Raw genomic sequence first — 22,921 nt, 5'->3', positions numbered from 1 at the left:
CATAGTAATGTCAATTTAGCAATACAATTTAAAAAGTTATAGCCCTGCAAAGAAGGTGAACATCTCCATAGACTATAGTACTGGCAGAGAATGTTTAGGATGATCAAAGTGGTGGCAGAGAATGGGTTAAAACAGAACCAAAAAAAAAACTATTTCTTGATTCAGAACAATTTGATCATAGATGAACAAAACATTCAAATGCGAATGTTGACTTGAATTGACTTTTTAAGCACCTTGTTAAAAATGGGCTGTTTAAGGAACTCCAGGCCTTGACTTTTATTTTATTAAAACAAAAATCAAGCACTTTAAGCACTTCAAGGACCTTGTTTATATCATAGTTGAGTTGAACAAGGTCTTTCAATTGAGGGAGGGGGGGAGGTTATGCACAATGGTTTTGAAACAGTCAACTAGGGCTGGGCGATTAATCGAGTTTCAATTTCAATAATTTGATGTCGTCTTCGCATGATCATGAAAACAAGATAAGAGATTGAATGATTATTGGTGCTGCACGGCGTGTTGCTCTCATGTTGTGCACCCAGCGCACCCTTCCTTCACGGCAGTGCGCCCCAGGGGGAGGAGGAGGGGGGGGGGTCACAGCGCGTTTATCCTGTTATTTTTTGTAAACGTCTTTCACAAATTCAGTCATAGTCATATATTCTCAAATCAATGAGTAATCGTGTTTAATAAATCGTGATTTCAATATCAATCAAAAGTCTTTCCCTGCGAGTATCATTAGGGTATGAGGTCCATTAAATGAGGGGAAAAAAAGGTATTACTATTGACATAATAATAACGTAAGAAAAGAGACTAGGAATCAGAGCGTTATAAACATGACTCACAACAAAGCGGGGGACCTGTGGTCTAAGTGGTTTGAAGTGTTCCACGTGTCTGCAGTCTGAACACGGCGCTCCCTCACATGAAGATACACCGTCAGAACTGTCCAGAACACAGGGCTCATGGAGGTGGACTCCCGCCTCTTGTAGCCACCGCTGGGCCGGACCCCCACACCTTTGCCAGCGGCGACCCCTCAGGGGGCCTTGGCCACGCCCACCAGCGCCGGCCTGAGGGTGCGGCCGTGGAGCTTGTAGCCCACCTTGGTCACCACGGCGACGGTGCCGGGCTCCTTGCCCTCCACGGGGGCGTGGAAGAGGGCGTCGTGCTCGTACGGGTCGAACTTCTGCCCCCCGTCGGGGTTGAGCTTCACCAGGCCATGTTTGGTGAAGACCTTTTGGATCTGCCCCTCCGTCAGAACCAGGCCCTCGTACAGGCTCTGCAGGTGCGGGTTCTGCCCGCCGGTCACCTGCTCCTGGGGCACGCTGGCCGTGGCCTTCTCCAAGATGTCCGCCACCTCCAGCAGGTCTTTGCACAAGCCTTGGATTCCTGGTGGGTTTGTGGAGGAGGAGGGAGAGAGGAGGAGGAGGAGAGAGAGAGGAGGAGGAGGAGGAGAGAGAGTGAGGAGGAGAGAGAGAGGAGGAGAGAGTGAGGAGAGAGAGTGAGGAGAGTGAGAGAGAGAGTGAGGAGGGGAGAGAGGAGGAGAGAGAGTGAGGAGAGTGAGGAGAGAGAGTGAGGAGGAGAGAGAGAGGAGGAGGAGAGAGAGGAGGAGAGAGAGAGTGAGGAGGAGGAGAGAGAGGAGGAGGGGAGAGAGGAGGAGGAGAGAGAGTGAGGAGGAGAGAGAGAGGAGGAGAGAGTGAGGAGAGTGAGGAGGAGAGAGAGAGGAGGAGAGAGAGGAGGAGGAGAGAGAGTGAGAGGAGGAGAGTGAGGAGGAGAGAGAGTGAGGAGAGAGAGTGAGGAGGAGAGAGAGGAGGAGGAGGAGAGAGAGGAGAGTGAGGAGGGAGAGAGGAGGAGGAGAGAGGAGGAGGAGGAGAGAGAGTGAGGAGGAGAGAGAGTGAGGAGAGAGAGTGAGGAGGAGAGAGAGGAGGAGGAGGAGAGAGAGAGGAGGAGAGTGAGGAGGAGGAGAGAGTGAGGAGAGTGAGGAGGGAGAGAGGAGGAGGAGAGAGAGGAGGAGGAGAGAGAGTGAGGAGGAGAGAGAGTGAGGAGAGAGGGTGAGGAGAGAGTGAGGAGGAGAGAGAGAGGAGGAGGAGAGAGAGAGGAGGAGAGTGAGAGGAGGAGAGAGTGAGGAGGGAGAGAGGAGAGTGAGGAGGAGGAGAGAGTGAGGAGGAGGAGGGGAGAGAGGAGGAGGAGGAGAGAGAGTGAGGAGAGAGAGAGGAGGAGAGTGAGGAGGAGGAGAGAGTGAGGAGGAGGGGAGAGAGGAGGAGGAGGAGGAGAGAGAGTGAGGAGGAGAGAGAGAGGAGGAGAGAGAGTGAGGAGAGAGAGTGAGGAGGAGGAGAGAGAGAGTGAGGAGGGGAGAGAGGAGGAGAGAGAGGAGGAGAGAGAGTGAGGAGGAGGAGAGAGAGGAGGAGAGAGAGGAGAGAGAGTGAGGAGAGAGAGTGAGGAGGAGGAGAGAGAGGAGGAGAGAGAGAGTGAGGAGGGGAGAGAGTGAGGAGAGAGAGTGAGGAGAGAGAGTGAGGAGGAGGAGAGAGAGAGGAGGAGAGAGAGTGAGGAGAGAGAGTGAGGAGAGAGAGGAGGAGGAGAGAGAGTGAGGAGGAGAGAGAGAGGAGGAGAGAGAGTGAGGAGAGAGAGTGAGGAGGAGGAGAGAGAGGAGGAGAGAGAGAGGAGGAGAGAGTGAGGAGGAGAGAGTGAGGAGGAGAGAGAGAGTGAGGAGGGAGAGAGGAGGAGAGAGAGTGAGGAGAGAGAGAGGAGGAGAGAGAGTGAGGAGAGTGAGGAGAGAGAGTGAGGAGGAGAGAGGAGGAGGAGGAGAGAGAGTGAGGAGAGAGAGGAGGAGAGAGAGTGATGAGAGTGAGGAGGAGAGAGAGTGAGGAGGAGGAGAGAGAGGAGGAGAGAGAGGAGGAGGAGAGAGAGTGAGGAGGAGAGAGTGAGGAGGAGAGAGAGTGAGGAGGAGAGAGAGGGGAGAGAGGAGGAGGAGAGAGAGTGAGGAGAGAGAGTGAGGAGGAGGTGAGAGAGTGAGGAGAGGAGGAGGAGAGAGTGAGGAGGAGAGAGAGTGAGGAGGAGAGGAGGAGGAGAGAGAGTGAGGAGGAGAGTGAGTGAGGAGGAGAGAGTGAGGAGGAGGAGAGAGAGGAGGGGAGAGAGTGAGGAGGAGAGTGAGGAGGAGAGTGAGGAGGAGGAGAGTGAGGAGGAGAGAGAGTGAGGAGGAGAGAGTGAGGAGGTAGGAGGAGGAGAGAGTGAGGAGGAGAGAGTGAAGAGGAGAGAGGAGGAGGAGAGAGGTGAGGAGGAGAGTGAGGAGGAGAGAGAGTGAGAGGAGAGAGGAGGAGGAGAGAGAGTGAAGAGGAGAGAGGAGGAGGAGAGTGGGGAGAGAGTGAGGAGGAGAGAGTGAGAGGAGAGAGAGTGAGGAGGAGAGAGAGTGAGGTGGAGAGAGTGAGGAGGAGAGAGAGTGAGGAGGAGTGAGAGTGAGGAGGAGAGAGGAGGAAGAGAGTGAGGAGGAGAGAGAGTGAGGAGGAGAGAGGAGGAGAGAGTGAGGAGGAGAGAGAGTGAGAGGAGAGAGTGAGGAGGAGAGAGTGAGGAGGAGAGAGAGTGAGGAGGAGGAGAGTGAGGAGAGAGTGAGGAGGAGAGAGAGTGAGGAGGGGTGAGAGGAGGAGAGAGGAGGAGAGAGGAGGTGAGAGAGTGGAGGAGAGAGTGTGAGGGTGGGTGGAGGAGGAGAGAGAGTGAGGAGGGGAGAGAGGAGGAGAGAGTGAGGAGAGAGAGAGGGGAGAGTGTGTGAGGAGGGGAGAGAGGTGGAGGAGTGAGTGAGGAGGAGAGAGAGTGAGGAGGAGAGAGAGTGGGAGGAGAGAGAGTGTGGAGGGGAGAGAGGAGGAGTGAGGTGGGGAGGAGAGGTGGTGGAGAGAGGAGGAGAGAGAGGAGGTGGAGTGAGGAGGTGGGTGAGGTGAGAGAGTGAGGAGGGGAGAGTGAGGAGGAGAGAGGAGGAGAGAGAGTGGGGAGGGAGAGAGTGAGGAGAGAGAGGAGAGAGTGAGGAGGAGAGGAGTGAGGAGGAGAGGAGTGTGAGGAGGAGAGAGAGGGAGGAGGTGAGAGGAGGAGGAGAGAGTGAGGAGGAGAGAGAGTGAGGAGGAGTGAGTGAGGAGGGGAGAGAGTGAGGAGGGGAGTGAGGTGGAGGAGAGAGAGTGAGGAGGAGAGAGTGTGGAGGAGAGAGTGGGAGGAGAGAGGAGGAGGAGTGAGGAGGTGGAGGAGAGAGTGAGAGGAGAGTGTGAGGGAGAGGTGTGGGAGGAGGTGTGTGGGGAGAGAGAGTGAGGAGGAGTGGAGTGAGGAGGGGAGAGAGGAGGTGGAGAGAGTGTGGGTGGAGAGTGAGTGAGGAGGTGAGAGTGAGGAGGAGTGAGAGTGGGAGGGGAGGAGTGAGGAGGGGAGAGAGGAGGTGAGAGGAGGAGAGAGGTGGTGAGGAGGAGAGGAGGAGAGAGAGAGTGAGGAGGAGAGGAGGAGAGAGAGTGAGGAGGAGAGAGGAGGAGAGAGAGGAGGAGGAGGAGTGTGTGAGGAGGAGTGAGGAGGTGAGAGGAGGAGGAGTGTGAGGAGGAGAGAGTGAGGAGGAGAGAGTGAGGAGAGAGGGAGGAGTGTGGGTGAGTGAGAGAGTGGGAGGAGAGAGAGGAGGAGGAGAGAGGAGGAGGTGAGAGGAGGAGAGAGAGTGAGGGAGGAGAGTGTGAGGTGGAGTGAGTGAGGAGGTGAGAGAGTGAGGAGGAGAGAGGTGGAGAGAGTGAGGAGGAGAGAGAGTGAGGAGAGAGAGGAGGAGGAGAGAGAGTGAGGAGGAGAGAGTGAGAAGGAGAGAGAGGAGAGAGAGGAGGAGGAGAGAGAGAGGGGGAGAGTGAGTGAGGAGGAGAGAGAGTGAGGAGGAGAGAGAGTGAGGAGAGAGTGAGGAGAGAGAGGAGGAGGGAGAGGAGGAGGAGAGAGAGGAGGAGGAGAGAGAGGAGGAGGAGAGAGTGTGAGGAGAGAGAGGAGGAGGAGAGAGTGAGGAGGAGAGAGGAGGAGAGAGAGGAGAGAGAGGAGGAGGAGAGAGGAGGAGGAGGAGAGAGTGAGGAGGAGAGAGTGAGGAGGAGAGAGAGGAGGAGGAGAGAGTGAGGAGGGGAGAGAGAGTGAGGAGGAGAGAGGAGGAGAGAGAGGAGGAGAGCGGAGGAGGAGAGAGAGGAGGAGGAGAGAGAGTGAGGAGGAGAGAGTGAGGAGGAGAGTGAGGAGGAGAGAGTGAGGAGGAGAGAGAGTGAGGAGGAGAGAGTGAGGAGGAGAGAGAGTGAAGAGGAGAGAGAGAGTGAGGAGGAGAGAGTGAGGAGGAGAGAGTGAGGAGGAGAGAGAGTGAGGAGGAGTGAGTGAAGAGGAGAGAGTGAGGAGGAGAGAGGAGGAGGAGAGAGTGAGGAGGAGAGAGTGAGGAGGAGAGAGAGTGAGGATAGAGAGGAGGAGAGAGAGTGAAGAGGAGAGAGAGAGTGAGGAGAGAGAGTGAGGAGGAGAGAGGGAGGAGAGAGTGAGGAGTAGAGAGAAGGAGGAGAGAGTAAGGAGGAGAGAGAGTGAGGAGGAGAGAGAGAGGAGAGAGTGAGGAGGAGAGAGTGAGGAGGAGAGAGGAGGAGGAGAGAGAGAGGAGAGAGTGAGGAGTAGAGAGAGAGAGGAGGAGGAGAGAGTGAGGAGGAGAGAGTGAGGAGGAGAGAGAGAGAGGAGAGAGTGAGGAGTAGAGAGAGAGAGGAGAGAGATGAGGAGGAGAGAGTGAGCAGGAGAGAGAGTGAGGAGGAGAGAGAGGAGAGAGTGAGGAGGAGAGAGAGAGGAGAGTGAGGAGGAGAGAGAGAGGAGAGTGAGGAGGAGAGAGAGTGAGGAGTAGAGAGAGAGAGGAGGAGGGAGAGAGTGAGGAGGAGAGAGAGAGTGAGGAGTAGAGAGAGAGAGGAGGAGGGGAGAGAGGAGGAGAGAGAGGAGGGGAGAGAGGAGAGAGAGTGAGGAGGAGAGAGAGGAGGAGGAGAGAGAGGAGAGAGGAGGAGAGAGAGTGAGGAGGAGAGAGAGGAGAGAGAGGAGGAGGAGAGAGAGGAGGAGGAGAGAGGAGGAGAGAGAGTGAGGAGGAGAGAGAGGAGGAGGAGAGAGTGAGGAGGAGAGAGAGTGAGTGAGGAGGTTAGGACTTTATTTACATATTTTAATTAAGAGAGATAAGGCCGTTTTGTATCACAACGCCATGTATTCTTAACCCTTTCACTGCCGTTGGTAGTGCGATAGTAAAGGGTTAACCTTCTGTAGTCTGTTAACCTTCCGTGTATCGTCGCAGTGAAAGGGTTAACCGTTTGGTAGTGCGGCAGTGAAAGGGTTAAACTCATTTTGTGTTTGTAGGGGCGTTTTAGGTGATATCAACTTACCTTACTAAACACCATTCACGCCGTTATTGATGTTGACAAGTAGTGGAAAATACTGCCAGAGGCATGGAAGTCGAGAGTTTGGACAGTTTTTAAATTGGACCTTGTGAAAATCATGGCACCGCTGTACGTTTGCAAACACTCTTACTATGTGTAGAGGCAGAAACCGACTTGTTGGCATTTCTATTATTTATGGTGTTGTATTTATGTTTGAACACTAGGGGGCACACCACCTCATAAGAGACCCTGCTAATCAGTGTCAGACGGTAGTGGGTGGGTATTGCACTGTGGGTGTTGCACATCAGGAGGATGTTGCACAGTGTGGGAGGCGGGGGAAAGGTGAGTTATTAGTGCATGTTGAGGGTGGTGGTGATGGCTCTGACGCACCTGTAACGCCTGCCCGATGGCAACAGGTCCAACAGATCTGCCTAGTGGTGTGTTGGTTGGTATGTGGTTTAAAGGGGAACTATCTTATAAATGACCTTTTCCAGTGTTTAGGGTCATTTTCTAGCTATGTGGACTTATAGTAATAGGATCTATGTCTCTAATTATCGATTTGGCGCATTCTTCCAATTCTCATCTCACAATAATGTCCCTCCCTCAAGTGAGTCATCTGAAAATTTGCGTATTCGGGACGCCCCCCTCTAGCTGCCAGCCGAGCGAGAGAACTGTAAACACTCTGCGTGTCTCCCTCTCCCGTTCGAGGAAGTCCACCACCGCGCTGCGCCACAGCCCATGCTCCCGAACCGAGAGAGAGAGAGATCTCTCTCTCTCTCTCTGGTTTGTGATTTTATAGTATGTCTTGTGACGACCCCCACTCTACCTGCTAAATGGAGAGTCTGACTCACCAGGAAGCATGGTGGAGTGGGTGGCTCGTTAACTGTATGAGACTCACCTGTGCAGAGCAGAGCTGCCTGCACCTGAATATATGTGTCTCTGTCTAATTCCCTCTCTGTCTGCTTTCTCCACTCCCAGGCACAGGTTGTACCAACACCCAAGCTGCATCCTTTGACATATTATAGCACTGATACTTACACCAAACACACACCACAGCATACTTACTCACTCATCCACACACTGCACTCACCACTGATTCTAATACAAAACATTTCATTGTTCATGTGCTTATGCTTTTGTTTGTTTAGATAGGTTTAAATAAATAATTTGTTAAATTGTTATCACGTGTGGACTCCCTATTTGTCATAAATTACCTGTTTGTGACAAATTGGGGGCTCAGTCCGTTTGTAGGGCCTTTTTGTAGGAGTTGGTGAATTTGTTTGTATTTGGCCTAGTGTGGTTGAATTTTTGGTTGGATTCATGCTAGCATTTGGTATTTGTAGTTTGGTTAGCATTTGGTATTGTGTAATTTGGCTGGCATTTGTATTTAGGTTCCTATGGGGACAATTTGTTTGGGCTCTGTCTGAGTACAGGAGGGCTATTTTGAAAGGTAATTAGGCTGCTTAATTGGGCTAGTGTCTGTGACCTGTGGGTTTGCAGCTAGTGTTTGTAGCCTGTTGGCTAGTGTTTGTTTGTAGCCTAATTGTTTGTATGCCAGTGTTGGGAGTTAGCACGTGATTTGTTCTTGGGGGTGTTGGTTGTTTGGGATTTGGGGGAGAGTAGCAGTTTGTTTGTGCAGATTTCTTGTAGTAGAGATTTGTTAATTTGTTTTATTGTTTTGTTTGTTTTGTTTTGGTTACAGTTTGTTTGTTTGTTATTGCTTGTGTTGTGGCTTTGGAGTTTGATGCCTTAATAAAACAGTCTGTGTGTTTTGGGAACCATAAATCCCCAGGTAGGCAAAGAGGGCAGGTTTCCAATAGGGGGACTTGTCTTGGTATTTTCTTTTTTAGGCGGCCGCAAAAACGTGGGCAGAGACAGGCACTGCCATTGGCGCTTTTGTCCTCTCGGGAGCACGTCTCTGGCTCAGAGGAGTGGCTGTATAACAGGTACTTTTTCTGCCCAGAGAGTTCTAGTGCATCAGTACCCCCTACAAGTAGTGGCACGAAGATTGAGGTTTTGAGGTAGTTAGTTAGTTAGGACCTGTAGTTAGTCAGGGTGGGGAGGTTCATTGGATCAGACTGTCTTATTATTGGTGTTCACGCTTCATGGTCCCGACATAAGTTTGGTTTGTTTGTAGCCACTGGTACAGTACATTATGGCCTCTGTTGTGGAGGAATTTGCGCAGTCACCATCAGTAGAACTGATTGATCAGTGTACTAAGGAGCAGTTGTTAGCGATTGCTGAGAATTATGATATTGAGATACCTGTTAGACTGTCAAAGGTGGCAGTCAAGGCCACTTTAAAGGCAGAGTTGGTGGAGAAAGGTGTTCTCAAGCCAGCTGGGGTACCGCTTCTCAGTTTTGAGCAGCAGAAGGAACTCCTGGTACTGCAGCAGCGTCAAGAGTTTGCTTTGGAGGAACTTAAGCAAAAGACTGAGCTTGCCAAAGTAGAGGTGCAGAATAGAAAGTTAGATTTGGTCGGAGTGGGAAAGTGGCTCAGTTCTGATGTTACTGATGGTACTGGGGATCCGTCTCAGGGGGGTAAATTTGACGTTTTACGTGAACTGCGTTTGCTTCCTCAGTTTAATGAAAAGGACCCCGATGTTTTTTTTTCATTGTTTGAACGTTTGGCAGATGCAAGGCACTGGAGTAGTGAGGATAGTTGTATGATGTTACAGTGTGTTCTCACTGGTAGAGCCCAGGAAGCGTACTCTGCATTGAGTCCCACGGACTGTAAGGTTTATGTGCGGGTGAAATCGGCAGTGCTTAAGGTGTACAAACTTGTACCTGAGGCGTACAGACAGCGGTTCCGTACGTGGAAGAAAAGGGACAAACAGTCTCATCTTGAATTTTCACTGGATTTAAGTACCCAGTTTACCCGTTGGTGTGTAGCGTCTGGTGTCGATACCTTTGAACAACTCTCTGATCTGCTGGTATTAGAACAGTTTAAAAACTCTGTTCCTGTAAATGTGGCAACTTACATTACACAGCAGGGTGCGGTGACGCCGGGGGAGGCTGCAGCATTGGCAGATGAGTATGTGTTGATTCACAAGGGTAACTTCGGTGGTTTAGCTATAGAGAAGGCTCATAGAGAGAATTTTTCTCCTCGTCCAAAGTTTGGATCAGAGAGGAGGGGTGATTGTGACACACGGTATAGACAGCCACCTGCATCTGACACACGGTATAGACAGCCACCTGCGTCTGACACACGGTATAGACAGCCACCGGCGTCTGTCAAAACATGTAACTACTGTAAACGTTCTGGACATTGGAAGGATGAGTGCCCACTTCTTGGCTCGAGGGGTGGGTTTAAGGCACAAGTAAAACCTGCTCTGCTGGCCAATTCCCTCACCCAAAGGATGGTGTCACCATCGGTACCGTCTGCTAAGACCATAGGACAGACATGCCTGGAAGACTATGGTGCGTTTCTTTCTGATGGTTGTGTCTTTACGGGGCAGTGACGTTAGGGTGCCGGTCAAGATACTGCGGGACACTGGCTCAATCGATTCGTTTGTGCGTGAGTCGGTGTTGCCTTTTTCAATTGATTCTGACACGGGATGTTATCTTGATTCGAGGGATGGGGATGTCTGTGTTCCCTGTTCCTGTGCATAACATTTCTCTTGTTTCAGGTTTGGGGAATGGTGATGTGCAGATAGGTGTGCCTGCTGAGTTGCCTGTTGATGGAGTGGACATCATTTTGGGTAACAATCTGGCCGGGGTACGAGTGTGGGCCGATGGGCCTCTCCCTAATGTAGTCACCCAAAAGTCACCTAGTCCAACTTTGTTAGACACTTCATCTGATGTCATTGTGTATCCAGCCTGTGCCGTTACACGTGCCATGACGGCGGCGGGTGACACACCGGGTGCTACCCAGGCGACAGGTGTTGAATCGGTTCATGTGGGTTTGATTCTGCCTGAGCAACTCCAGACCATGTCGAAGGCTGATTTGGTTGCAGAACAGGTGAATGATCCAGCTTTAAGAGAGCTGTTTGAGAAAGCCGTACCATTTGAAGACATAGGTAGCTCGGCGCAGGGATACTGTCTTCATGACGGTTTATTGTATCGGAAGTGGATACCGCATGGGGATGCTTTCGTGGGTGACCCCATTTTTCAGTTTGTGGTACCATGCAAATTTCGTCCATTGGTGTTGCAGACTTGTCATGACAATGTGTCAGGGCATCAGGGAGTGAGGAAAACGTATGACCGTGCGCTGAGACACTGTTTTTGGCCCCTTTTAAAACGTGATATATCCGCATATATCAAAATGTGTCACACGTGTCAGTTAACTGGGAAGCCGAGTCAGACCATCACACCGGCCCCGCTCTCTCCTATTCCTGCTGTTGATCAGCCATTTGAACATTTGATTATTGACTGTGTTGGACCATTGCCGCGTTCCAAACAGGGACATTTGTATTTGCTTACGGTAATGTGTCAGGTGTCCAGATACCCGGCAGCGTTTCCGCTTAGGTCGATAACGACAGTCTGTTGTTAAGGCGCTCACACAGTTCATTTCTGTGTTCGGGGTACCCAGGATCATTCAGAGTGATCAGGGTTCCAATTTCACCTCACACATGTTTGCGGCAGTTCTCCGGCAGCTGCACATCAGGCACAACAAAGCGTCAGCGTATCATGCCCAGTCTCAGGGAGCGTTAGAGCGTTTTCATCAAACGTTGAAGTCGTTGCTGCGCTCCTATTGTGTGGAGTTAGGGGGTGACTGGGAGGAGGGGCTGCCCTGGCTTCTATTGGCCTCCAGGGAGGTAGTCCAGGAGAGCACGGGGTTTAGCCCTAATGACCTGGTTTTTGGTCACAAAGTCCGTGGTCCCATGGCTGTGTTGAAAGACAGCTGGGACATGACAGAACCCCCTCGGAAATTGGTTGATTATGTCAATGGTTTCAGACGTAGGTTGTTTTTGTCTGTTGAGTGTGCGAAGGAGAAGTTGGGGAGGTCTCAGGGTAAAATGAAATCCCTTTATGATCGTCGCACTGAGCTTAGGCAGTTTAAGGCTGGCGATCAAGTTTTGCTTTTACAGCCGGTAGTAACGTCTCCCTTTCAGGCAAAGTTCACAGGCCCTTACACTGTTGTGTGGCGGGTGTCTGACCTGAATTATGTTATTGCCAAAGGCAGGAGGGCAAATAGGGTGCGTCATGTGAACCTTTGGCCATCCTGAAGGGGGGGGGGGGAGAATGATGGGGAGAGTAATGGGGAGACTGAGAAGGTTTCTCTTTGTACCTCTCCAGTAGCCGGCCCTGAGGAAGGAGTAAACCCGGATGTGGTGTTGCAGGGGCGGTTGAAAAATTCAGAGTCATTGGGGAGGTTGGATGTGATTTTGGCAGATTTGGATGACTCGAAGCGTGTTGAGTTAATAGCTCTGATTAACCGTTATCCTGCTTTATTTTCAGATGTACCCTCACGCACACGTCTAATTGAACATGATGTGGATGTGGGAGAGGCAGCCCCAATAAAGCAGCGCTTCTATCGTGTCTCACCCGAGAAACGCAAGCATTTGGACAATGAGGTTCAGTATATGTTGGACAACCAAATTGCCGAATCATGTTCGTCAAGTTGGGCGTCGCCTTGCCTGTTGGTCGGTAAACCCGACGGAACCTATAGACCGTGTACTGACTTTCGTAAAGTGAATAACATTACCAAACCAGATGTGTTTCCTCTTCCCCGCATGGAAGACTGTGTAGATCAGGTGGGATCGGCTACTTACGTGAGTAGGTTTGACCTTTTAAAAGGTTATTGGCAAGTCCCGCTGTCTAAGCGTGGCCAGGAGGTTTGCGCTTTTATCACTCCCTCTGGGTTGTACAAATATTTAGTCATGCCGTTTGGTCTTCGAAACGCCCCCGCTACTTTCCAGCGCCTTATGAACAAAGTAGTGGCTGGTCTGGATGGGTGTGCCGTCTACCTGGATGATGTGGTGATCTACAGCGACACATGGTCTGAACACCTTCAGCGTATCCGGGCACTGTTCAAAAAATTGGTCTGGGCACGGTCTGTACCAACAGTAGGTGCATTTAATGTGTATGACCGTCAGTCACTTATAGACATCGGATTACGGGAAACTTACCGATTGGATTACTCCCTGGACCAGCTTTCCGAACCGCAACAATGGCCTGTTGAGATTCTCCGGAGAATGGGACCAGAGCCTTTGTTCCTTGATCCCAGGAACAAACGAACCAGACGGCGTGGGAAGAGAGCTGGGATCCGTAACAGGCTGAGATCCAGACGCCACCGAACGCCATTGCCCAGTATATTGCTAGCCAATGTACAATCAATTGACAATAAACTGGATGATATCCGAGCAAGGATTCAATACCAAAGAGACGTTAGGGACTGCAACGTTCTCTGCTTCACCGAAACGTGGCTCACGCCGGAGGTTCCAGATCACGCGATTCAACCAGCGGATCATTTCTTTATCCATAGGAAGGATCGGACACAATCAGAGTCCGGTAAACAACGTGGTGGAGGTATTGCCTTCATGTTTAACAAAAATTGGAGTGATCCAACGAATGTGAAGGAATTATCCAATCACTGCTCCCCAGAACTGGAATATATAACCATCAAGTGTCGTCCTTTCTTCCTCCCGAGGGAGTTAACGGCGATCATCCTGGTCGGAGTGTATATTCCACCGCAAGCCAACAACAACGCCGCGCTCTCCAGGCTCCACGACGAGGTAAACAATATACAAGCGACGAACGTTAACGCCGCCATTTTAGTACTGGGAGATTTCAATAGCGCCAATCTGAGAAAGGTATTGCCTGATTTCTACCAGCATGTGACTTGCAACACCAGAGGCGGTAACATCCTAGATCACTGTTACACGCAATTTAAAGGTGGCTACAAGGCTCATTCTGATAGTGGCTTTGGCAAGTCAGATCACGCATCCATTTTCCTTACACCAAAGTACAGACAAAGAATTAAAAGTACTCCCGTAGTCTCGCGAGAGGTGCAGAAATGGGATGTGACGTCAGAGGATACACTAGTGTCAGTGTTTCACAACACAGACTGGATTGTATTCCGCGACACAGATAACATTAATGCCTACACGGAGACAGTGCTGGACTATGTCTGTACTAGGGTGAAAGAAACAATCCCCACTACCAAAATGAAAGTTTACCCAAATCAAAAACCCTGGGTAGACAAATCCGTCCGTGAAGCTCTGAGAGAGCGCACCAAAGCATACAATGACGGCCTAGTGGCAGGCAACATGAACGACCACAAGGTGGCGCAACACAACGTAAGGAGGACAGTGACAGAGGCCAAACGACGCTACAGGGATAAAATTGAACTCCAGTTTGAACAAGCTGACTCTAGAGCTATGTGGCAGGGGCTCAAAACGATGACAGACTACAAAGGCGCCTCCCTCAAACTGAACAGTGACATCTCCTTAGCAAACGACCTCAATACCTTCTATGCGAGGTTTGATGCTGGTAATAACAACACCAGCTCACAAGCCTCGGCAATGGGGGGGGGGGGGTCGGCTGCTGATGGAGGCGCAGTGTTCAGGGTAACAGAGCATGAGGTGAGGCGGACCTTTAAAAAAGTGAATATCAGGAAGGCAGCAGGTCCGGACGGCATCCCCGGCCGCGTCCTAAAAGTCTGTGCCGACCAACTGGCCCCAGTATTCACTGACATATTTAACCTGTCCTTAGAACAGGCTGTCATCCCCACCTGCCTGAAGAAGTCCACTATTATCCCTGTACCCAAAAAATCCAAGCCTGCTTGCCTCAACGACTACCGCCCTGTAGCTCTCACCTCCATAGCCATGAAGTGCTTTGAGAAGCTAGTAAAGGGCTACATCTGCTCCTCCCTCCCCATCAACATGGACCCCCTGCAATTTGCATACCGCCCCAACAGGTCCACGGAGGACGCCATATCCCATGTGCTGCACACAGCAGCATCACACCTGGACAAGAGGCAGGGGAACTATGTGAGAATGCTATTCATCGACTACAGCTCGGCATTCAATACCATAGTCCCCTCCATACTCATAGCCAAGCTCAGGGACCTGGGCTTGGGCTATGACCTCTGCCAGTGGGTCTTGGACTTCCTGACTGGCAGACCCCAGGTGGTGAGAGCAGGCAACTGCACCTCCTCATCCATCACCCTCAACATAGGGGCCCCCCAGGGCTGTGTTCTGAGTCCCCTCCTCTACTCCCTGTACACACACGACTGTGTGGCTCAGCGGAGTAGCAATACAATCGTCAAATTTGCTGACGACACAGTGGTGGTGGGCCTGATCTCTGCCAACGACGAGAGGGCCTACCTGGAAGAGGTCAAGGTCCTGGCGGGATGGTGCCAGGAAAACAGCCTCTCCCTGAACGTCAGCAAAACAAAGGAGATGATTGTGGACTTCAGGAGGTCGGGGGTCAAGGACTACAGCCCCCTCAGCATCGACGGGGCACCGGTTGAGAGAGTCAACAGCTTCAAGTACCTCGGAGCCCACATATCCGAGGACTTGAAATGGACCATACACATTAACAGTGTGGTGAAGAAGGCACGACAACGCCTCTACTTCCTCAGGCGCCTAAGGAAGTTCCAAGTCAGCCAGAAGATCCTTAAGAACTTCTACTCATGTACAATAGAGAGCATCTTGACCGGCAACATCACCTCCTGGTTTGGGAATAGCACTGCAAAAGACCAAAGCAGACTACAAAGAGTGACACGTTCAGCCGAACGCACAATCGGAGGGGGGCTCCCCACCCTCCAGAACATTTACTACAAGCGTTGCAAGGGGAAGGCTAAGAGAATTATTAAGGACTCGAGCCACCCGAACAACTGCCTCTTTGAACTGCTGCCGTCAGGCAAACGATACAGGAGTCTCAAGGCGAGCACAGAAAGACTCAGAAGTAGCTTCTATCCCCAGGCCATCAGGCTGCTAAACGAACAATGAATGAACACTACACAACAACAACCACCAAACACACATAGCACACACATCCACACGCACACACTCACTTTAAACAAACACACTGTAGCACCCACTACACACACTTTATAGCACACACCCACTTTAAACAAACACACTGTAGCACCCACTCCCCACACTTTATATTTATGGATGAAGGATTGCACTACAACTCGTACACCTTACTGTAAATTGTACCAAAAATTGTACCTCATCCCATTTCTGCTTTGCACTAGATAGTACTGTACATTAGTACACTGCATAGTTGTGTATTGTATATTATATGGTAACTCAGAACATTGTACATATGTCTATACCGAACAACTGTGACCTCATTTTCTTCTTCTAAATTCATGCTATATTATGTTATTATGTTATTTGATACTATCTTGTTTAGCACAGTCTCTGGAGCGTAACAGTAAGAAGCATTTTGTATGAAAGTATTCTGTACTTCTGTATGACAACTATTAAAGAACTTGAACTTGAACTTGAACTTGACTATTAACTTGGCCAAATGTGAATTTGCAAGAGCCACTGTCACCTATTTAGGAAAGGTGGTCGGTCAGGGCAGCGTACGCATGGTTCAGGATAAAGTTGTGGCTATTGTAAATGATCCCCCTCCAGCGACAAAAAAGGATTTGATGCGTTTTCTGGGTTTAGTGGGCTATTATCAGAGTTTTTGTCGCAACTTCTCATCCGTAGTAGAGCCGTTGACTAACTTGTTGAGGAAGGACTCCAAGTATGTCTGGTCAGGCAGATGCCAAGTGGCATTTGAAAATGTGAAGGCCCTATTGTGCTCTGAACCTGTGTTAACTGCTCCACGTTTAAATGACTCCTTTTCATTACAGGTGGATGCCTCCAACGTGGGGGCAGGGGCAGTCCTCCTGCAGGCGGATGTGCATGGGGTGGATAAATCGGTGGCCTTCTTCTCGAGGAAATTTAACACCTACCAACTTAACTACTCAGTTATCGAGAAGGAGGCGTTATCACTGATTTGGGCACTCCAATATTTTGACGTGTATCTGGGGTCAGGGGTGACTCCCCTGGTGGCGTACACGGATCATAATCCTTTGACCTTTTTAAAGTCCCTCCAAAATCCCAACCAGAGGTTGATGAGGTGGGCTTTGTTTTTACAGCCCTATTCTTTGGACATTCGTCACATTAAAGGGTCTCAGAATGTGATTGCGGACGCATTGTCCCGCATACCCTAAGTTGGCCCCATGAGGATACCTTGTTTTGCCTCTCTCTATCTGTTCCCCAATCCCTACTGTCTCCTGCTCTCTTAAATAGCTTCTTAGGGCCCTATGTTGCTGAGAGCGGAGGCAGGATGGTGAGGGGAATGGGTGAAGGGTAAAACAATGTTTATTTTGATTTGAATATAGGGGACAAAATATTGTGTTACTTGAGTTTATGTATTGATTTAGTTTGGTTAGTCACTTGTATATAAAAATGTAATTTGTTAATAGGGAAGAACCCTTTTCTTTAGGGGGAGGGTGTGACGACCCCCACTCTACCTGCTAAATGGAGAGTCTGACTCACCAGGAAGCATGGTGGAGTGGGTGGCTCGTTAACTGTATGAGACTTACCTGTGCAGAGCAGAGCTGCCTGCACCTGAATATATGTGTCTCTGTCTAATTCCCTCTCTGTCTGCTTTCTCCACTCCCAGGCACAGGTTGTACCAACACCCAAGCTGCATCCTTTGACATATTATAGCACTGATACTTACACCAAACACACACCACAGCATACTTACTCACTCATCCACACACTGCACTCACCACTGATTCTAATACAAAACATTTCATTGTTCATGTGCTTATGCTTTTGTTTGTTTTGATTTAGTAAATAAATCATTTGTTAAATTGTTATCACGTGTGGACTCCCTATTTGTCATAAATTACCTGTTTGTGACAGTCTGCACTTTGTGCTCATGTCATCATTCATGTCTTTTCTATTCTACTAAAACTGAATCAAACCATAAACAAGGTGGCCTGTTGCGATGTTGGATCCTAATGTGAAAAACTGTGATTTTATATGTCTGCTCATTTTACCCTTGCTATTATTTTACTTATTTTTACTTTTATCTCTACGCCTCACTATCCTCTGGGTGCATACTATGACCTTTATCATGTTTTGTAACAGATTACAGAAATTCAAGAAGCCTATTGCAACGTGAGGTTCTGATATGATTTGATTAATATATCTGCATTATTTTATCTCACTTTATGCTTTGCTCTTGCTGCTTGTTTTACACAGATTTTATGTCTTTCTTACTGATGTAAATCACTTTGAACTGTAATCTCAAATTCTACTCATCACCTTCAAAGCCCTTTACCCTTGGTTTCAAGCCTTGAACTCCTTCCTCTCTCACCTTTTATATAATAGGTGTAACTGTATTGTTTATTTTGCTCTGTAAAGTGTCTTTGAGCATTCGGGAAAGCGCCATACAAATTTGATGTATTATTATTATTATGAAAGGTGCTATACTACGGAAGCCCTAAAGAGGCCGTACATTCATACATTTTATTTACTCAGTTTTCTTGTGATAACGGGATAATTTTCTCGAGATATCGAGAAAACGAAACGATAGTCTAGTATATATTACTAGATCACTGCAGGAAACATCATTCAGTGTCGCAATGTCAGAGGAGCAGGTAGCCCCTTTGTGGTGCATCACAGTCACGAAAGGGGCTAAAGGAGCAGGATATTGATCACCGCGTCACATATCTCATCAATCAAGGCCTGACACAGGCTGAAATAGCTTTATGCCTTGCTGTTACAGATAATATATATATACACATTAGTGTGCGTCATCTTAGAAGACGGTTAGCAAAGGCTTCAGCTTTACCGGCGGCGCAATTAAAGTGAGCTCTCAAAGAGCACCTACGGGAGGCAACTCGAAACTGGCCCCCGTATGTCCAAACCCCTCCCACCCCCTCCTAATGTACAGTTCCCTCCCCCTCGTATGTATATATTTTCTGTTAGGATCTCTGTTTTAACAGTACTGTATATTTGCATATCTTGTATGTCACAAATGTAACAGTACTGTGTATACCTGTATGTCATGTACCCCCCTGAAATAAATTAATCCGTTATCACGAGAAAACGGACTTCGTTATGTCGATAACAAGATAATAAGTCGTTATCACGAGAAAACGGACTTTGTTTTCTCGTGATAACGGCGCGGCGCCTCGGTATTCTAAACTCCGTGTCGGTCAATTATTTTGCGACAATGATCGAGTATAGGCTATACATTATCCCGCTTATTACATGGCTAACTTACTAACAATATACCTCATTCATTTTACACCATCGACAAGACGAGATCAAATGCAGACGCAGTTGTTCTGTGGCTCCGCTGTCAGCCCAAATAAAGTTATTATTATTATCGCCGGCAGCCGGCAGGTCTGTGGTCTGATTGCACTGATGAGTGCAGCTGTGCATATGCTGAGCTTAGCTTTCGTGACTGCGATCTAAATGCTTGATTGTGATTGGTCAATAGCGATAGTTACCCGTATCATCGGTGATTATTGCGCGTTGCCCATGGCAGCGGTCAGTTATCGAAAAATAATTCACCGCTGTCAGGGGCAACCGAGCGATATTGACCAATCACAATCAAGCATTTCGGCGAATGTTAACACTTTGACTGCCTAAAAACGCTTTACAGCGTCATTGCTGGCCATGCTAAAGTTGCCGGGGGACGCTGTACAGCGTCCTTATATCAATATTTCAAAAATCTGGAATCGGATTCATATTCCCCCTCCGCTGGCCTGAGGTCCACCAGCAGGACCCACTGAGCTCTCTGGCGGTTCAGGAGCGCCATCTGGTGGCCGATCGGTGCAACCGCTTAACAGGAAGCGCAGTAGAGGTTTTGCTGGTCGGCCCTATTACTTCCGGGCACTCGGTATATGTTCCGGCATTCTAGCTCGTCACTCTACATAGCGATCGATTGCCAATAACTCGATAAACAACATGATTTGGACGTATATACCATTATACAAGCTGGAGATGGACCGGGTAATAATATATCCCATAATGATAAAATTTCTACTCGACGATGATCGCCCAACGGCGCGCGGAGACTGGGGTGAGTTTCAGCGTGTAACGTTACCATCTTCGATACTAACTGCTTTTATCAACATTTGACCCACATTAGATGATTGGTATAACGCTGCCCACGGAATTATAAACGCCCCCTCGCCCATCCGGTCAACATCAGATGACGTGTAGTAACTTCTAGAAGTACGTCTAGTTGGAATTTTTTATATCGCGCTGATTGCCATCAAACTGTATTTCATCATCAATATAATGCATTTGGGGCTATATATCACGTTCTGGAGAAAGTTGCAGAAAGAGATGAAAACATACTTATACATTAGACCATACTTTACTATGAATATGTGAATGAAAAAGTTTAACGTTGCTACACAATGAACAATACATATAGGACTTTGAATGGGCCCTAATAATGGCAATGTAGCAATAGAATTTAAAAAGTTATAGCCCTGCAAAGAAGGGGACTTTCTCCATAGACAAATAGCGCTGGCAATCTATGGTATATCATTAATTTAACCCAAGGCAACCAAAGTGTTAAAACGCCATGTAATAAATCTCAATATCGTAGAAAAAAAAAAAAAGGGATTTCAGGGGTACTGTCTCGCCTTAAAAGGAAAACTCCAACATTTTGGGAAATTAGCTTATTTAACATCTTCCCTGGAGTTAGACAAGAAGATGCATACCTTTTTTGTCTCTGTGCGTGCATTTAGCTTTGGGAACAGTCTCTCCGTTAGCGTAGCTTAGCTTCATCACTGGAAGTGGGGCGGTGCAATAGCCTTACGTTCCCTTACAGTGTATACAGTCACCAAATACACTCCAAAACGTTCATGTAAACATGTTGTGACCTGTGTATTTACCACGTGGAGAAATAAAAAATTATTGAATTAGACAATTACGTTTTCTAAGCAAATATACTCTGAACCGGACGGTCACTAAAGCAAATATAATGACTTCCTTTCTGGGGGTTTTCAAAATAAAAGAGCGACGTCTATAGCAGCGGAAAGCGTTTATTTTGTACATTATCTAACGTTAACACGAACCTAAACTAACGTTACAACTAACCTAAAGTTAGTTTAGGTTCGTGTTAACGTTAGATAATGTACAAATTAAACGTTTTCCGCTGCTATAGACGTTGCTCTTTTATTTTGAAAACCCCCAGAAAGGAAGTCATTATATTTGCTTTAGTGACCGTCCGGTTCTGTGTTAGCTCCGGTTAGCTACGTGCAGTAGTTAGTATTATATTATCAATACCAGCCATTGGATTACTGTTTTCTAAATTGGGGAGGCTTTTAATCGTCAAGGTAAGAGGATTTTAAGTCATGGTATCCATAAACTTCAATCGGTTCGGATCCTTTGAATGAATGAGAATGTCCACAAACACGGCTTAACGTAGAAATCACTGACTGCGCGCAGAGACGAGTGCTTAGGCAAAAAATTGTTCAGAGTATATTTGCTTAGAAAACGTAATTGTCTAATTCAATTATTTTTTATTTCTCCACGTGGTAAATACACAGGTCACAACATGTTTACATGAATGTTTTGGAGTTGTATTTGGAGTGTATTTGGTGACTGTAGGACACTGTAAGGGAACGTCAGGCTATTGCACCCCCCCACTTCCAGTGATGAAGCTAAGCTACGCTAACGGAGCGACTGTTCCCAAAGCTAAATGCACGCACAGAGACAAAAAGGTATGTATCTTCTTGTCTAACTCCAGGGAAGATGTTAAATAAGCTAATTTCCCAAAATGTTGGAGTTTTCCTTTAAGAGTTTTTGGATGTGTGTGAGATTATGTGTAAAATAAATCAGCATTGTTTTTTTTGGTGAAATATCCTTTTTAACACTTTCAGTGCCAGCCATTAGACGCAGCTGTCTGTAGCAAGGCCACCACTAGATGGATAGGGATCTGTCACCTTGTTTGTAGAGCTATAACTATATTCTATATTATAGCTATGGATACAATACAATGGCCCATTTGTCATCTCCTATCTATCGTTCAATATGTGAAAAATAATAAATTTTTCCATCCATACGTTCCCATGTTATACCATGGTGAATATAAGTATGGTTTTAGAGCGGCCTAGGGTAATTCATGAAATGCTGAGTTATAGCCCTACACGTAGGGATGGGAATCGAAAACCGGTTCCCGTTGGGAGCCGGTTCCTAATTGTCCGATTCCTGGAATCGCATGCCTCCGTGACTATCGATTCCTCTTATCGCTGCCAGGTTTTTCCGACAGTTGCGCATTTAAAAAACTATAACGTTAGCGTTAGCATGCAGCCATAGAGCAGACTATTTGATTCCTTAAGGGCTCGAAATTGCCTGGGTTTTGGTCATATGCTCCCGAAACGCTCCCGCTGTTTTGACTGTTTCTAAGTGCAGTGATTGAAAACTACTATGCTTTAGAACCTAGTCATTCCTTTAATTCGGGGCAACCTAACAGCCGCGAAGCTAACGCTAGCTAACCAAGCTCATACAGACACACAGAGAGAGATAACAGCTGCCAGCAGGTAGTACAGGTACAAATACAAAAAAAGTGGATGGGGGCTGTTGTGTAAACCTTGTACTCTTTAGTTCACATATAATAAGAGACGGAGAGCGTGTGATCACGTTGACTGTTTACTAGTAGGTAAGCCAGGAAGTACCGTGCAACATACAAACATGTCCGTGTAGCAACACGAGCCAATACCTTACAGGACAGGGGCGAGCGGGGACCGGGGAGGGAGCTGTGTGTGCGTGTGCGTGTGTGTGTGTGTCTCTGAAAGACCAGAGACAGAGAAGTCAGAGGAATAACGACCTGTTGAATCCAACTACGGTTCAATAGATTAAATTAGTTTAAGATATTGAACTGTAGTTACATTCAACAGGTCGTTATTCAATAGATTAAATTAGTTTAAGAATAAAAAAATTCAAAAAATAAATACATTTTAAGAGAATCTCATCAAATAAAATAATGTAAGTGTAGGCTATAGATAATTTTTTTTTTTTTTTTTACAGTTTTTGTATTTTTCTGACATGGGGGCTCAACAATAAATGACAATCAGAAATGTCAAGTTGTATGTTGTTATTCTAACCAGCTTAGTTCTGTTGCATTTCCAATTTATTTATTTAAATGATACATTTATCAGGGATCGATAAAGAATCGGATCGAAAAGCAGAATCGATAATGGAATCGTATCGATAAAATCTTATCAATTCCCATCCCTACCTACACGTCAATTCCACTATAGACGTTGCCATTTCTTGCCTGTAGACGCTATTAACCCGAAATCAAATCTAGATCATAGGTAGGGAGGCACCGAAAATGGCCTTTCGGCTTTTGGCCGAAAGAGTTTTTTCACCGGAAATATATCACCGAAACAGAAACAACGTATTGTTGTGATGATGTCATCAAAACGCGGCGACAAGCATGGCGCGTGACCGGTCAAGGTAGAAAAAAAAGTTTAAAAAAATCACGCGTCAAGGTAATACGCTTGAGGCTGGCTCACAGACAACATGTCTGCTGCTTGGAGATATTTCAAAATATCAGAGAAAGATGTGCGAATTGCGATTTGTACAACGTGTTCAGCTGACGTTTCTCGAGGGGGTGTAACTGCAAAGACTTTCG

General features: G+C 47.8%; 1 protein-coding gene across 1 annotated transcript in view; it reads right to left on the bottom strand.

Annotated features, from left to right (window-relative positions):
* Positions 1-661: 661 nt before the first annotated feature.
* Positions 662-22,921, bottom strand: part of grpel1 (GrpE-like 1, mitochondrial) — a 65,710-nt gene continuing 43,450 nt past the window's right edge. Inside the window, exon 4 of the mRNA XM_084312918.1 lies at positions 662-1,380. Coding sequence (XP_084169044.1) covers positions 1,028-1,380 — 353 coding nt within the window. The 3' untranslated portion in view covers positions 662-1,027. The remainder of the gene's footprint in view (positions 1,381-22,921) is intronic.

Source organism: Notolepis coatsorum (assembly GCF_963971535.1).
Source record: "Notolepis coatsorum genome assembly, chromosome: 4".
Classification (NCBI taxonomy): Eukaryota; Metazoa; Chordata; class Actinopteri; order Aulopiformes; family Paralepididae; genus Notolepis; species Notolepis coatsorum.
The sequence above is the reverse complement of the archived record's forward strand: the minus strand, read 5'-3'. Positions and strand labels throughout refer to the sequence as shown.